Genomic DNA, 15,819 nt, shown 5'->3' with positions numbered 1-15,819 from the left:
CTCTTAAACGCTTGTGAAGCGAAACAGATGCCGTTCTCCTGTTTCAGCAGATTTAATAGTATGACCTCGTTAGTTTTTGACACACGCACTTCAAAATATTTCCAGAGAAAATTGCTGCATGCGTAGGAATATTTTCTGTTGCAGTGTCCACGCGTAAGGGCCTGAACATTTCTTTCCCCCGCCCCCCGGCCTGATGCCTGTCTCCTCCCTGCCTCCAGGTACCAGATACACACGGGCCTTCAGCACTCCATTATACGGCCAACCCAGCCCAACTGCTTACCTCTGGATAACGTCACGCTACCTCAGAAGCTGAAGGAGGTTGGGTATTCAACGCACATGGTTGGCAAATGGCACCTGGGCTTTTACCGCAGAGAATGCATGCCCACGCAGAGAGGATTTGACACTTTCTTCGGCTCGCTCTTAGGCAGCGGCGACTATTACACTCACTTCAAATGTGACAGCCCTGGGATATGCGGCTATGACCTGTACGAGAACGACAACGCAGCTTGGGATCATGACAACGGCATCTACTCGACGCAGATGTACACACAAAAAGTACAACAAATCTTAGCTTCTCATAACCCCAGGAAGCCTATATTCTTATATATTGCTTACCAAGCTGTTCATTCGCCTCTTCAGGCACCAGGCAAGTACTTTGAACATTATCGATCGATCAATAACATCAACAGGCGAAGATACGCTGCGATGCTAGCTTGTTTGGATGAAGCCATAAACAACGTAACCCTTGCTTTAAAGAAGTACGGTTACTATGAGAATAGCATTATCGTATATTCTTCAGATAATGGCGGGCAGCCAATGGCCGGAGGAAGTAACTGGCCTCTCCGAGGAAGCAAAGGGACCTATTGGGAAGGAGGTATCCGTGCTGTTGGGTTTGTCCATAGCCCCCTTCTGAAAAACAAAGGGTCCGTGTGTAAGGAGCTTGTGCACATCACAGACTGGTTCCCCACTTTGATCACACTGGCAGAAGGGCAGATCGATGAAGATATCCAGCTGGACGGCTATGATATATGGGAAACCATTAGCGAAGGCAGACGTTCTCCACGGGTAGACATCTTACACAACATTGACCCGATTTACACCAAAGCCAAGAATGGGTCCTGGGCAGCTGGCTACGGGATCTGGAACACTGCGATTCAATCTGCCATCAGAGTGAATCACTGGAAACTACTGACGGGAAATCCAGGATATAGCGACTGGGTACCTCCGCAGGCCTTCAGTAACGCGGGCCCCAACCGCTGGCACAATGAACGCGTTTCTTGGTCAGCTGGCAAAACAGTGTGGCTTTTCAACATAACCGCTGATCCGTACGAACGAGTGGACCTCTCTGCGAGGTATCCAGATGTAGTGAAGCAGTTGCTGCGGAGGCTTTCACAGTTCAATAAGACTGCGGTTCCTGTTCGATACCCACCTAAGGACCCTCGGAGTAACCCGAAGCTGAATGGAGGAGTATGGGGACCGTGGTTTAAGGAGGATGAAAAGAAGAAGAAATCAGATAAAAGTAAAGGTGCGAATAAGCAAAAGAAGAACAAGAACAAGAAAAAAGCAAATCGGAAAAAAGGGCAATCATTACATTGCCGTTCACGTCTTGCTGGTGGATAGGCTCTAAGCACGCTCTTTTGCCAAGTCTAAGCCAGCTTGGCCCAGCTTTCTTGAACTTCTGGCAGAACATACTAGAAATGCTAGCTGTGCACTGCGGATGAAAGTTGTCGTCTTTTAATTTTTTTCTCTGATTTCACCAGCACAAGATATCTCAACACTCTGCCTTGAGTGTACGTAAACATCCACATGACAAACTTTCTCCTCTACAGGATGAATGGTGCTCACCCATCACAGCTACATTCCAGATAACGGCGGCGATAACACCTAATTTCAGTAAACTCCTTTTTGACGGACAAATGGTGGTTCCTTGCCTAAATTAGTCGGGATATGTAGAGAGTATGGAGATGTTAATGGCAGATGTTCTCAAACTGACAGATGAGTCACAGAGAGAAAGGAAAAACAAAACTCGAGAACCTCTGTGGGTCAGAAAGTGTTAGTCGCCAACCTATGACATTTTTTGATACAGCGCAGCAAAAAAACGAAGCCATCAGAGTAACTTTTTAGAGGTGCTGGGGAGGGGGGCATGACAGGAGGGAAGCTGCTTTGAATTCGACTTTGTCTGTCTTACGTAAATGAGAAGTATTTTTAAAATTTCCTAGATGTGCTAAGCTTCCCCCATTTGTAGTAAAACCAGAAGGTTGTCGTTCAACACGCACGAACAGCTAGCACACACCATGTATAATTTATTATAGGCATAGACAAAAACACATCACCAAAGTGAATGTAATATTTAAACACTTTAAGATAACTATACAACAATATGTAAAAGACATAATTTATTTTACAGCACAATACTTATTTCTCTTCCATTAAAACTTTTATTACTGGGTGACGCAAGGTACCCCTTTGGGTGCTAGGGTTGTTTGGGGTTTTTTCCCTTTGATTTTTAATTTTATTTCCACCCTATCAGTCAGAGCTTTATTTAACAGATCCAATAGCCTCAGAGTACTGTAAAACAAGAAAATACTGTATACACTGCTAGGATGAGAAAGGAGAATGATTCAGGTGCATCATTTCATTATGTATTTGCCTCCAATTATTTTGAATGTAACAAAGTGATTATTTAATGTAGTAGTCACGTGACTATTGTTCAGTTTCTGTACAGAAGCTAGGCCATCTTTATGTTTGGGGGGAAAATTCTACTTTAAACCTTTTATTTATGTATCTATTAAAATAGTTTATTTTTATGGCATTCATAAAAGTAGTCTGCCTCTTTTTTGCATCAATGATAGCAATTCTGTCCTTGTTTATTTTAAACGAACTCAGTAAGCTTTTTTATTGCTATTATTTTTGGTGCAGGGATGATTTAATGACATTTCGCTTCTGAAACAGAAATTCTTCTTCAATATGTATATAATTTGAGACACGGATCAAACTTTGCCCTTTTCCAAGGTGTCTGCATGGATGATTAATGGCTGCACTGACTGCGTATTCTTGTGATCTGTGATAATTGACACAATACATATGCACGTGTAAGTTTCAAGATGAATTATGTTAAGTAAAATTGATGATTCATTTGTTAAATAGCTATAACGTATTTTGGTAACATTTAAAATAAGCATGCTTTTCAACTACACCTCACTTGACTCAGAAATCACACTGATATAAATGGATTACAGTTGAAAAATTAAACATTCGTAAAATCAGTGCACACTACAATCTGAATCACGTCCAACGCCCCCTGACCTTTTTTGAAAAGAAACTAACTGCAGACATGTACTGCCAAAACCTAGTAAATCGCATCTTTTCAGCTATAAAGCAGAATAAAGCTGTCATTAACGAAAACTTAGAAACTAGTTAGTCATATTTTAGAGTTACTTTCGTAATGAACATACTGAGGAGAAGATAGAAATGGGTGGCTTGAATAGTTGCCTATAAAGAATAGTTATAAAAGGATGATGTGTATCTGCATAAGTGTTTAATATTGTCACTGTTATTTTTCATATTGTGTGGTCCTTAAGAGGACTCATTAATTTTCTTAGAAATCTGTCTAGTTTTACTTAAGACCCAGACTATTCAATGAGTAATCAGGAACTCAAATGTTCTCTAATTTCTCACTTTTTTTTTTTCGATGTACCATTGATGTCCTTAACAGAAATGATAATAAGGTCTCGAGGTATTATGCTCCAAAATGTGATGTATAAAATTCGTGCCTTTGAGAAAATACACGTCTTTTTTGTCTTTGAGAAAAAGTGAGACTTTTTAAGTTAGTCTGGATCAGCTATCGATACACAGGTATATGTACAAATTGGACAAAGGTAGAAATGATGACTTTTTATGATGTACCTTTTCTAGTTTGGGAAAGGATCTACATTTCGGTAGTAAACATTAGGAGAGAAGTGGAGGAAGCAGGAGCTGATTTTGAAACATTATAGTGTCCAGTTTACAACTTAACATACAAATCATGATGTTCATGTTTGAAAATACCCCTGTGTTGCACACTGAGTTCAGCATTAGAAAGAAATACTAACGTTTCTGACGTGCCAAGGTCATTTTAAAAAGGCCAAAATTAGATGTGTAAGCTTAACTATACATAAAGAAGGACTAAGATATTTTAATTTATTTTGGTGTAATAGAAACAAGGCACTGTAAAAAAGTGTTATCCTCGTAGAATCAGTGATCACCCTTTTCCGTGAAAGGTTTATGGTTGCTTTCGCTCTTACTGGACTGAAGCAACCAGAGAGGATTATTCTCTGACAACATTTTGTTCTATAATTATTTATATCTGTTCTCTCTCAGGCAAAATGGGACTCCTTGAAAGTAATCGGTGCAAAGCAGAACAGTGGATCAGTTCTTGAATGCCTGTATATTAAATAAATGTGCCGCAAGAGTAAGTGTTTGTAGAGTACACAATGGGAGTACGTTTTCTACGGCTGCATTGGCTCTTAGTTAGGCGGATTCCCTTGAAATTGATGCTCTGATCTGGTATAGGGCACAAGTTGGATTTGGAGCGGGTTAGAAAATACCCACAATTTGGAAGCCTTCCTGAATCTTTTGCTGAAAAGATCCTGAAGTGAAAATACCGTGTTGCAATTTTCCTGCCTACTCTCATGCAGTACTTCTTTTTTCACTCCCACAATGCAACAGTCTCTAGTTTTTGGTGATACCGTATAGCTCTCCAACCTGACTTTCTGTTTACAGAAAGTAGTAAGTAGTTCGTACGCTCTCACAGCAGGACTTCACAGGTTATTTATGTCTCAGAATGTGTTACGTGCCCAGCCTCAGGGAAGGTATGATAGGTAAACACCGCAAACAGTTCAAAAAAGCCTCCTAGACTTGCTGAAACCACAGTCCTATACTCCGAAGGAAAACCAACAGTCCTCCCAGTTGCTGGGCAGACATAGCGAGGGAGTCATCACTTTACTCAGGCTGATACATTTGTGCAAAGGCACTCTTGAAAACCAATTGATATTTGGTGTAAGTCAGTAACTGGTGTCTCTACCCACATTTTTAAGAGATCTAGAAAAAGGGGGAGGAAAGGCGTCGAGAATTTACTTTTAAGTTGTCTCAAGCCTTCTATTCTCCACGTGCTATATGGGTACAAGAAAAAGGCAGGTCTGATAGTGACTCTCTGATCTGGTCTTAGTGACATCCACACCTTTGGGAGGACCAGCCTGAGCAGGGAGACGATATTTCTTCCTTTTCCATGTGTTGTTGATAGCTGTGATCCTGGATCATCATTTCGACACCAAGGCAACCTGAAGAGTGAGAAGGATAACTGCAGGGAAGAGAGGAAGAAAGAAAAACTTGAGAAAGAAAAAAAAAAACCAAAACAAACCAGAAGCAAGAAAGCCTTGCCTTGTGATCTGTGCTCCCTGAACATAGTATATCATGCTGAATTGCTTTTTAAAATCTTGTAAGTGTAAAAAATATTTGTGTTGTCCTTTTCAGGTTTTCTCAATTTTATTCTAAAGCTCTTTGAATTAATTTTCTAATGGTTAGATAATTTTATCATGTTAACTTTTTTAAATTTTATTATTATTATTATTATTATTATTATTGCTGTTGTTGTTACTTAGTTTGACATAAAGCTGGAGACAAAACACTGCCCTGGCTACAGATAAAGACCAGTGGAAGGAAGTGCCAAGAATGGTGAGTAAATCTAAAATGGCAGTCTTTTTGTATGGGTCATGTTGTAAGATGTGAGGGAAACTCCATGCGGTTGTGAAGCTCAGTCATGGAACAGGAGTTATCATAACTAATGGAGTCATTAGCGTCTGAAGACATCCAAAAGGTTCCTCTATCTGCTGGGACATGAGGCTTTTTGGAAAGTGAATTAGGCCATTAAACCCAGCAACTCTCTCTTTCTCCCTGGAAGTAATGGGTGCTGATTGGATTTCAAGCTGATGAAAGAGCACTCATGTTTCCATCTGTGCAGGACTGTGCATACACACTTTCACACAGCCATCCACATTTTGAAAGCTGCCTTTTAGAAAGAGCATTAGCTTTCTGCAACAGAAAGTGAGACAGCAGCAAAAGTTAGAACATATGAGGTCAGATACTGGGCTGCAGCATTTAGGGAATAAACTAGGAATGGACTTGCTGTTAAAATTTCTTTCAATTGAAGGAGCGTCAGGTTTGGTTGATGGCAAAGAATAAAAGTCGTTTCCACAATGCAAATAGACAAAAGGAATGAGTATGCCTGAATTCTCCGTAAACTACAAGGGGATACTGAATGCCTCCCAGTGGCATTCTTCAGTGCAAATGGGGGTGCTGGATCTACCAGCTTCTACTCCAAAGGTGGTTCAGAAAATCTCTGAAGAAAGAAGAAGAAAATAACATACGGTATGTTTTATAGGATTTTTTTTTCCCCCCAGATATGGAGGTTTATGAACAAAGGATTGTACCTTTGCTGATTATTGTTGTGCATTATACACAAGTCCTGGAAAAAACACTTGGTAATTTTCAGTATGTAACATTCTCAGACTAACTTTTGTCATCTTGCTTTAAACCCAGTGAATATTCACCAGCGATGTTCAAGGAAAGCAAGTAAAATCTAGTTTACTTCATACTACATATACTATAAATTATACTATCAGTGTTAGGTCTGCTTTTCCAAAAGATAACGTTAGCTCAGAGGAAGACGCTGGAATATACAATATACCTGTTGACTACTGACTTAATGAACTGTACTCTCAGGACAGCAGTAACTTTTCTTTTGCCGCTCTCAATCTTTTATTTTCTCGTTTCCGAGGACAGGCAGAGAATGCGTATTCCCACAGAAAAAAAAGAGCATAAAATTTAATTTAGCAGTTAGACAACACAGGCTTCACTTCAGCATTCCATTCCTGTTCAGCAGAGTACTCAATAACGTACTTCATTTCATTTCTGTGGAACATATGTCAAGGTCTTGATGAAGTGGAGGGGTTGTGTAAAAGGCAGGCCAGTGAGAAAATAGAAAAATGTTCTCTTTGCCTGCATTATGCTTGTTTTCACCTCTGCCAAGCAAGTTAATAATAACAGATATAAATGCAGTTAACAGCATGGAAGAAGATCTAATTAAGTGCCTGGATTTGAGTTAATGTTGCAACAAAGGTCTATTCCACGATACAGTTAAAAGTTATTTCATAAATTCCATTCCTTTCAGTTATAATCAGGGCAACGTTGCTAAAGTTTAGCTTGCGACTGAAGTAACAGAACTGATTAATGACTGTTACTGCGAATTTCCATAAGGAGTGGAGAACAGGGTCCTGAAATGTCATACCAACATAGCCTGAAAAATATTTTTTTTTTAAATTCCTTCTAAACACCAAAGCCTCAGTAAAAGTCAAGTATTTAATCACCTAAAATTAGTGCAGGCCATGATGTTTGTTGTCATTCCCTAGATTTGCTCAGAAAGATCACTTCTGAGAATTACTTAGCAAGACCATGTTTATTCCTCCTTTAAATGCAGCTTTGCTTCTGCTCGTTAAGATTAGCCTGTACAGAACTGCATGCAGGAGAAAGTCAAAGGGGCTCTAAAAGTAAGAACGGTTCTTCATTGTTAGTATATAGAGCGCCGTTTGGAAAAGGACATCACTAGTATCAGAACCCAGTACATTTGGAGAGAGTTGCCAAAATCTAATGCGATAGATTAATTCCTCCCTTCTAGATCACCAAGATATATTTTTATATCTTTTTTTAAGATGGCTAGAGAAGGAGGGGAACCATGGCCCTGTGAGAAAATGAAGAGTACCAAGCTGTGACCGGTGTCATACACGGAATGAAGAAACTGCAAGTTGCTTATGAGGAATATTTTGGGAGGGTGAACTGAATGTCATTAAAGAAATACTTCATCTATCATCATCTGTTTTTCTTCTAAAAAACCCCAATCTTCAAAGCTCTGAATATTGGCAAAACTTTAAGGCCAAGGGTGTAACTAGTAATGTCTTACCTTTGGGCAACCCTCTTAAGTCTTCCTCTGACAGCATACCGTTTTTATAGTGATTGGTTCCAGTTTTATTTGGGTTTTCCTTAGCAGATTTCATTACATTTTATCACGCTGGATGGAGTGAATATAGTTAGTGTTGATAAAGAGCATATTGGAGCTTTTTGGTCGGTGTTGTTCATCTTTACCAAATTGCAATCTCCTAGCAAGACCTATTTCTAATATCCTTAAATAATTGCTCTCTTATTACTCTGTGTGTAGCTATGGAGGATTTCAAAATTACATTTACATCATCTCCCTTCCATTTGGACAGCAGAGGAAAGTATCTGCAGTTAATAAACGTTAACCTCCACAAAGAAAGGTTTGCAGAGATACAGAGGGAGCACACAGCCCTGGCCTTCAGCCCAGATGACTTCAGCAACTCTCAACCTTTTGTCTTTAAACATGATTTCTTTGAGATTTTTACTGCCGCTAGATTTTTTTTTTTTTTTGCTTCTTTTTGAAAGGAAAAAGGCTAAATGATTAATTTTGCTTTCGACATCGGATGTGCAAGTCTGCTTGGAAACCCCCCTGTGTAGAAAGGCAGTACAAGAAGAACAAGAAGTGCCTGGTTTGCGTCAGGAGGAACACGCCGTGCTGCTTCCACTCCCACCGTTCTCCTCAGCCTCCCGCAGCCCCAGCTACCGAGTCATTAACAGGAAAGTCATTGAACTTTTTAGCATGTGAGTATGCCAAGATCCAATAGTTATCCCCAGATAATGAGCAAGTTCAGATGAAACGGTCTCCTTTCTGGTTCCTGTCCTTTCTTTCCAATCTCTTTCTTTCTTCCACGCACTGACGGAACTTGTGGCATGGCTCTCTTAAAATCAGTGGAAGATTTTCTCTATTACAGATTCAGCAGGCTGAGATCTCACTGACATCTGTTTCCTTCTCGTCCGTGCCAGCAAAGACCAGCATGAGGATGTGCACTAGAAGACAGCCCTTGAAGTCCAGCTAAAATCATGTCTTTCTCGTATTAGTCATGGCTGTTCCTCAGAGGTACACAGGAAAGCATTTCATCTAACGTAACCCTAAATTCAGCTAAATTCATACACAAATAATGACTGTTCTCATTGTCCTGTCTGCTTATACAGTAGACTTGTTAAATATACAGTGTCTTGCTAAAGACACGAGCTTGCCAGGTTGCCATTTCCTATACTTTTCTTTAATTCCCATTCCATTACTCAAACCGAGTAAATTCTGTTTAACTACAAGGCAACCGTTACTTGAAGAAACATGAAGAAAAGCATCCAGTTCTGATTTAAAGCAGAAAAATATGAAGAATCTATTACTTTCGATCGTAAATCTCTTGCAGTAGTTCGTATCTGAGTTAAAAATACATATGCCTTCTTTCTGATTTGATTTTTTGTCTGGCTACAGATTCCAGCCTTATGTTATCTTTATCCCCAAGACTAAGAGTCTTTTGGCACCTGGTGCTTTCCTCTTATGATTGTACATCTGTATTCCAATCTTTAATTTTTTTAGAAGCTGAACAGATCGGGTCCTTGGAGTCTAATCATTGTGTGGCACTTTCTCCAGTTCCTGAATAGGAGCTGAGGCTTTTTTGCACACCTCCTCCAGTTTTTCAGCGGACTGTGAAAAATGTGGACATCGAAAGTAAATACAATATTCCAGTGTGAGTTTCACTCAAGCTATATAAAGGAAGAAATATCACCTCCTGAGAAGAAAGGAGTACTCCTCTGCCTCTAATGAATTGCATGTCCTTTGTGACTCTCAGCTTGATTGAAGGTTGCTCACCACTCCAACCATTCTACCGGCGCGCCTCCATTCCTCCTTACACATACTCTGTGCATCAGTCCATAGCTGGTTTCAGTAAAACCTATTTTGTTGAAGAGGCTGAACTGCTATGATTCTATGAACTTTTCAGGTCATCTGCATCACTTTGCGGTTGCCCTGTCCTCCTTGTTGTATGCCCCTCCAGCAGCCTTTGCGTCACCTGCAAATCCTGTCTGCAGTCATTTTGCACGGGCTGGACCCAGTACAGCTTCCCGTGAAAGCACCTCCTTTTAATGATGACTTCTCATTGATAGCTACCTTGGAGGCCTACCAGGTAGCCATTGCTAATGCAATTTGGTGTGTGCTCTGCTTGTGCTGTCAGAGTTCTTTTAAGCTGTCGATTGCTTGGTTCGAGTTGCAAAACAGTTTGGCATCCAGGAGTCTTGAAAGCCCAAATCTCATGTGGTGGAAGGTAGCTGTGATGTTCAAACTCTGCCCTCCAGGCTGCGCTGAGCCTAGAGCATCCCCTGCTGCTTCAATCTCGGGATGGCACTCCCAGTTGAGGAGCCCAGGCAGAGAACTGGCTGTGTAGTTTGTATTTATTTTTTGTTGTTGCATGTGAGGCAATCTTTTACTCCTTAAGTGTTGTTTATTCTTATACAGAAAAAAAAAATATATAATCAAGTTTGAAACTGTCCTGGAAAAAGGATTTGATGTTTTCTCACAGCAATTCCATTCTTTGTCTCAACTTCTGCAGCCATTTTCTAAAAGCCCCTGGGCTAAACTGAAGATGAAAATGTATAAAATAAAGAGGATACAGAGTAAAGGCTCTAATTATATTTTATATCCCAAAATATACTAACGTCCAATTCAGGATAGATACGGACGCCCTCCTCTAAGGAGTAAATTTTCAAAAGTCACTTTTTCACATTTCATGATTCCGGAGGGCAGTCGCTGTTTAACTCACACTGACTTAAATCAGATACATTATATTTATTCAGGTACGGCCTTAGGGTAGCGTGCATAACTGGAGCGTTTTAGCGGTTGCACTTTCCCAACAGAACACGTTGAAGATCGTGTAGGTGCGTAATCAGTGCCATAAAATAGCTGCTCCTTTTCCATTGCTATGGACAAATCCTCGTTCTGATTTTCCTGGTTCTGAGTGCGACATGCTGGTTTATCACTGCTGAATGGCGAAATTCACTCCATCTCACTGAAACACTACTGTGATGGACATACCTACCTAGTTATTTCTTCCACTGTTCTCCTTCACTGCAGACACGCTTGGTTTTGAGCAGTTTCTGTACGTTTACTGAATCCACCCTCACGGTTTGCAGTGCAGGGCATTATTTCGGTCCCTGTTTTCCACACAGAAGGTAAGACACGGGTTGTTCCAAGGTGACGGAGGAAGTCATTGGCAGGGGCTGGCAAAGGCCCGGATCTCCTGAACTGGAGTCTCATCTTTAAACCATAAGGTCGTCATTCCTCAAACGCTTCCTCAGGTGTGCGCCACCGGCGTTCCGTGGCAGCTGTGTTTAAATCAGTGTGCAGCAGCAGCACCATGGTAGCCTCTCGATTGCCTGGTTTAGCTGCTGCGTACTGAGTTTGGAGACGAAGAGCAGATTCGGACGTTCTCACCATCATCCCAGTGGAGCGGGGAGGTGAAGGTCACGTTCTAAAATCAGCTGCTACCTGTGCCCATGGTTCCGTTGGGAGGAGCGGGGGGTAGGGGAACTCTCAGGCTGACTTAATAATTTGCATCCTAAAATCTTTCGCTGCATCCGACAAGATGAGTAATATTTTCCCTACGACAATATCAAATATATTTGTAGGAGTGTCTTCTAATTCCAGAATTTATTCCCTCTGTAATTGCCTAGTGATATTATTTCCCCAAAGATCATTAATTTTATTACTTTTTTTCCACCAAGTCCTTTCTGACAATGTAAACAAAAGTAGAGTTGCACTGCATCGGTACTGCCGGAAAACATTAACAGCTTTAATACCGAAAATAGGACAGGTCTGAGAGTTTGTAGTTACTGCTGTTTACAGGTCCAGGTGAGATACTTACTGGCTTAAATGGGCATTTTGTGAATTACTAAGGTAGATGTGACGGCAGTAAACCAAAACTGCAATTTGTTTATTACGGAGAGGGTAGATGGAAGAAAAAACATTGTAGGTGTAACGTTACCAACACTCTCTTTTATTCCCAGAGGAAGACATGTCGATGACTCTCGTCCGCATTGTCTCCTGAGATAGAAGACTCCCCAAGGTATGAAAGCAAGTTTCTAGCACTGTCGTTGAGATTTATCCATCCAATACTGTAACTGTGTCATATTATGGTTCCTTAGTGTGCCTTAAAGAAACAAAGAAAAACTTACTTTTTATTGTCTATCAAATGTACCGCGTTTTCCCAGCACTACTTCCACCGCAACATCTCAGTGATATTTTAGGTATCTGCTATTCCTTATAATCGTGTTAGGTTTCTCCTGATTCACTCAGCCCTCAATCTCTCATTCTTTTCTAGAATTTTGTAAGTCTTGTTTGTCTTTCTCTTCGCTTGCAATTTTAATTTATTTTCATTAAAAGCAGTAGCGCTGTTTGCAATTCTGGATCTGCATTGGTCCTGTAAGCGTGTTAGTTTTCAAGCGATGCAGATATTTCCTGATCCGTAATACGCAATAAACAGGTTACCCTGTGCAGCTAGATGGAAGATTAAATTGATGCTTTTGTTAGCTAGTTGAAGCACAGGCTTTTGCTAAATTATCCAGAATGCCTTTGCCTGACCATCTGTTTCAAACGGAAATGAAACTTTGGCTTTAATTATAAATCTCCTATGAATATTGTTTTTCTTCTCTTTTCTAACCCAATCTGCCCTTTTGGAGATTGCTTGAAATCTCCCTGTATTGTATGAAAGGTGGGTGGGATTACCAGAGTGGCTGGTAGTGTGATTTTTTTTTTTTTTTTAATTGGCCTTCTGTTAATAATTTTACATCTCTTCATGCACTTGCTGCAGGTTGAAGCAAAAATCTGTGTTACCAAACTGTGTTTACAAATTTGCTACAAGATACCATGTTATGAAGCAGTCTAAGTACAAACATGTTAAACCATATGGAAAATCCGCCCCATTCTTGCTAAATTGTTCCAATGTTTAATGACCCAGATCATTAAAAGTGTGCACCCTCTTTCTAACCGTTTTTTCTGATTTCATGGTCTAGCCCTCAGGTCATATTAGAATACTTTACGTTTTCCCCATGAAGGTGTGCGTAGATTGAGAGCAAACACAAAACCCTACATCAGGTGCTGCTCTCCAGCAAAGAATTACTCATCTCAGTAAGGATTTGTCATTAAAGTGCTTTGTAGATTATTTTTTTTCCCCAAAGAAAGGGTGAAGTCATTCTTTTTATTTTAAATTAGATGGGGGGCAGGGAGGCGGAGAGGGAGAGCTCTGGGCTGGGGTGTCGGGGGAGTCCTTACTACTGGTGAGATCCTCTCTGGAGCTCTTCGCTTTCATCTTGTAAGGAGCGGGAAGGGGAGCTCCTTTCCCTTCCTCTGGTAGAGTGGCTTCCTCTTCATTCGTGTTGTCGACAAACCGCTCTCCATTTGGTTTCTTCTAGCTGGGTTGGCCAACACGCCCTGCGCATCCAGCACATACTTTTCTCTTCCGCCTACCCAGTCTGAATCACACTACTGTCCTAACTTGCATCTTCTGTGGTGCAGGGCAGCAACTCCTTTTTACGACTGAGAAAGAAAAGAAAAACAAACCGAGTTACGCTTCTTGGCACATTTTCCAGCTCCCCTAGAGAACTTGGCCCTTGCTAGTCAGTAAGAAGACCTTGAGCAAGCAGAGGAATCTTTTTCCTGCCAAGCTGTCTTCCCGAGCAGAGGCCAACTTGTAGCAACGCAGTGTGGAGATGAGTCAGTGACAAGTGGACTTAAGTAAACACTGTTAACTGATGTTACAGAAATTTCTGCCGCGTCTCCAGAGACAGCTGCATTTATTTCTTCATCCAAGAACCACTGAGATGGGGAGGTATTTGAACACTCCTAATTGAAATCCTAGGGTATGCGCTGGTCTTCTCCTCGTAACATTTACCCCTGCAAATTTCAGTTCCTATCCCTCCTCCTCATCGGCCGTTGGTGCATGTGACCACAGTGCAGGCCTACACGTAGCCCTGTTTACGAAAAAGAAAGAGTTTAGCTCGTTCTCTTCAAAGGATTTCCAATTTAGAAGGGTGCCAGATTACCTTTTTATCTTCTTGAAGGTATTTTCTCTCCAGAATGACCAGAGTAACTTCTATCAAAACGTACTTTATTCAAATGGTTTCATAAGATTCTTAAATTAAAAGCAATATTTTTTTTTTTAAATAAAGATAAAAAGAAAGGAAAATGAGAGGTATTTCTTGTTTCGCGTAGCTGGCTTTCACTCTACAGAAGTTGGTCCAGACAAGGCATACATAGGATACTTGCATTAAATAAAGACCTTCAGTTTTTTAGGAGAGAAATTTCTCCACTCTTCCCTGGTGGTCAGTCAGACTGTACTTGTTAGGACCATTCCAAATGTACATTTTGTACCGGTATAATTTGTTGATGTGATTTTGCACCAGTGTAATTAAACCAATACAACATCTCCATGATCCCTTCTACGGTGGTGTAAAGGTGCTTTATAGTAACATCGCGACAGGTTTTCTTCCCCCTCCCACACGGAATATAGGTAGATAGACCTATATGGGCTTCTCTTGGGGGCACAGGTATTCTCTTTGCCCTCATCGGGCAAACTGCCTTACTTTAAATTATGCTTGGCAGAAGGCAGAGAATCCTTCCCGCACCCTTTGGAAGTGCTTGACCACCGCAACACTTCTCTATTAGCTTTGAAGTGCGTCGACCTGCCTGCCTTGTAATTTCACATGGTGATTTGTGCAACACCCCTCTCTGTGCAGACCACCCAGACCTTGGATGCCACGTCCCAGATTCTGTCATCTTAGCGCTCACTGCCACTGTTAAATCGGCCCGTGGTTTTTTTCCTGTACGATTTCCCTCTACTAAGTGTTTGTACAGAAAGTGTATCTACACTAAATGTTTCATACAGCTTTTAAAGGAGCCCTGAGAAAGTTTAGCTGTCACTTTATAGAATGGCAGAGGCAAATATCTTCACACTCCTCCCTTTCCCCCCTCCCCCATTTCTGTACTATATTCAGTGAGTGAAAATGATTCACTCTGATTCATTCTCATTCCCTCCCAAGCTGTGTTCTTCCCTGAAAAGTACAATATTTCTTTTCATATTCTCCGTGAATACTGTGGCTGTGACTTCTTTCTCCTGTGTTTCTCACAGAGAAGTTTAGCAGCAGCTCCTGTAAAGAATAGGCACCTGAGGGGCACGAGAGAAAAGCCGGTGTTATATCTGGAACCAACTCTCTGCACCTCTCGGAGAATAATATATCAGCTCTTGGCAAAAGGAAACGTGCTCCAAGAATCGTTCAGCTGGACCTTAAAGTTTCTGGGCTATGAAATGCAGAATAATAGGATTAGAGAAGCAAGAGACGGAAGGTATCTACAGAGTTCTCTTCGTTTCCCTGCAAATGAAGGCGACGGCTTTACACACTCGGCCTCTGAGAAAAAAAAACACATCGGCGACCGCACGGATATAATCGGCTTGTGTAAAGCAGGAAAGATGTTGCTGCTTCATCCAGTTCTTCATCTGTGTTTGAATGAAGACCTCCAAGCAGCAGAAGCATTCGTCTGGATTTTTACGCCAGTAAATGCCTGTTTAAAACATCTATTCTCAATCACTGTCTCTGTGTATATGTAGTACAATAAAAGATATTTAGGCAATAGAAGATAAGCCAAGAGACTTGCCAGCATTATCATATGATGTTAGCAAAGTTACTCTCACAGCAAGGCAAATAGTTGTATTAAGCAACCTGACCCTGGAATCTGGGCACCTTCACTTTTGCGTTCACAAATCTACTAAATCGATGGCTTCTGAGTGTTTATCGCTAGCATTAGGCCCTCTCTATACATACGGCCCTTAGGAAATGAAGCTTTGAATATTCGTTTCG

General features: G+C 41.0%; 1 protein-coding gene across 1 annotated transcript in view; it reads left to right on the top strand.

Annotated features, from left to right (window-relative positions):
- ARSJ (arylsulfatase family, member J) overlaps positions 1 to 1,620 on the top strand; it is a 45,761-nt gene extending 44,141 nt beyond the window's left edge. The window contains exon 2 of the mRNA XM_009334906.1: positions 219 to 1,620. Within this exon, the coding sequence (XP_009333181.1) occupies positions 219 to 1,620 (1,402 nt within the window). The remainder of the gene's footprint in view (positions 1 to 218) is intronic.
- Positions 1,621 to 15,819: the final 14,199 nt, after the last annotated feature.

This window comes from Pygoscelis adeliae, unplaced genomic scaffold (assembly GCF_000699105.1).
Source record: "Pygoscelis adeliae isolate BGI_AS28 unplaced genomic scaffold, ASM69910v1 Scaffold31, whole genome shotgun sequence".
In the NCBI taxonomy this organism is placed as follows: Eukaryota; Metazoa; Chordata; class Aves; order Sphenisciformes; family Spheniscidae; genus Pygoscelis; species Pygoscelis adeliae.
The sequence above is the reverse complement of the archived record's forward strand: the minus strand, read 5'-3'. Positions and strand labels throughout refer to the sequence as shown.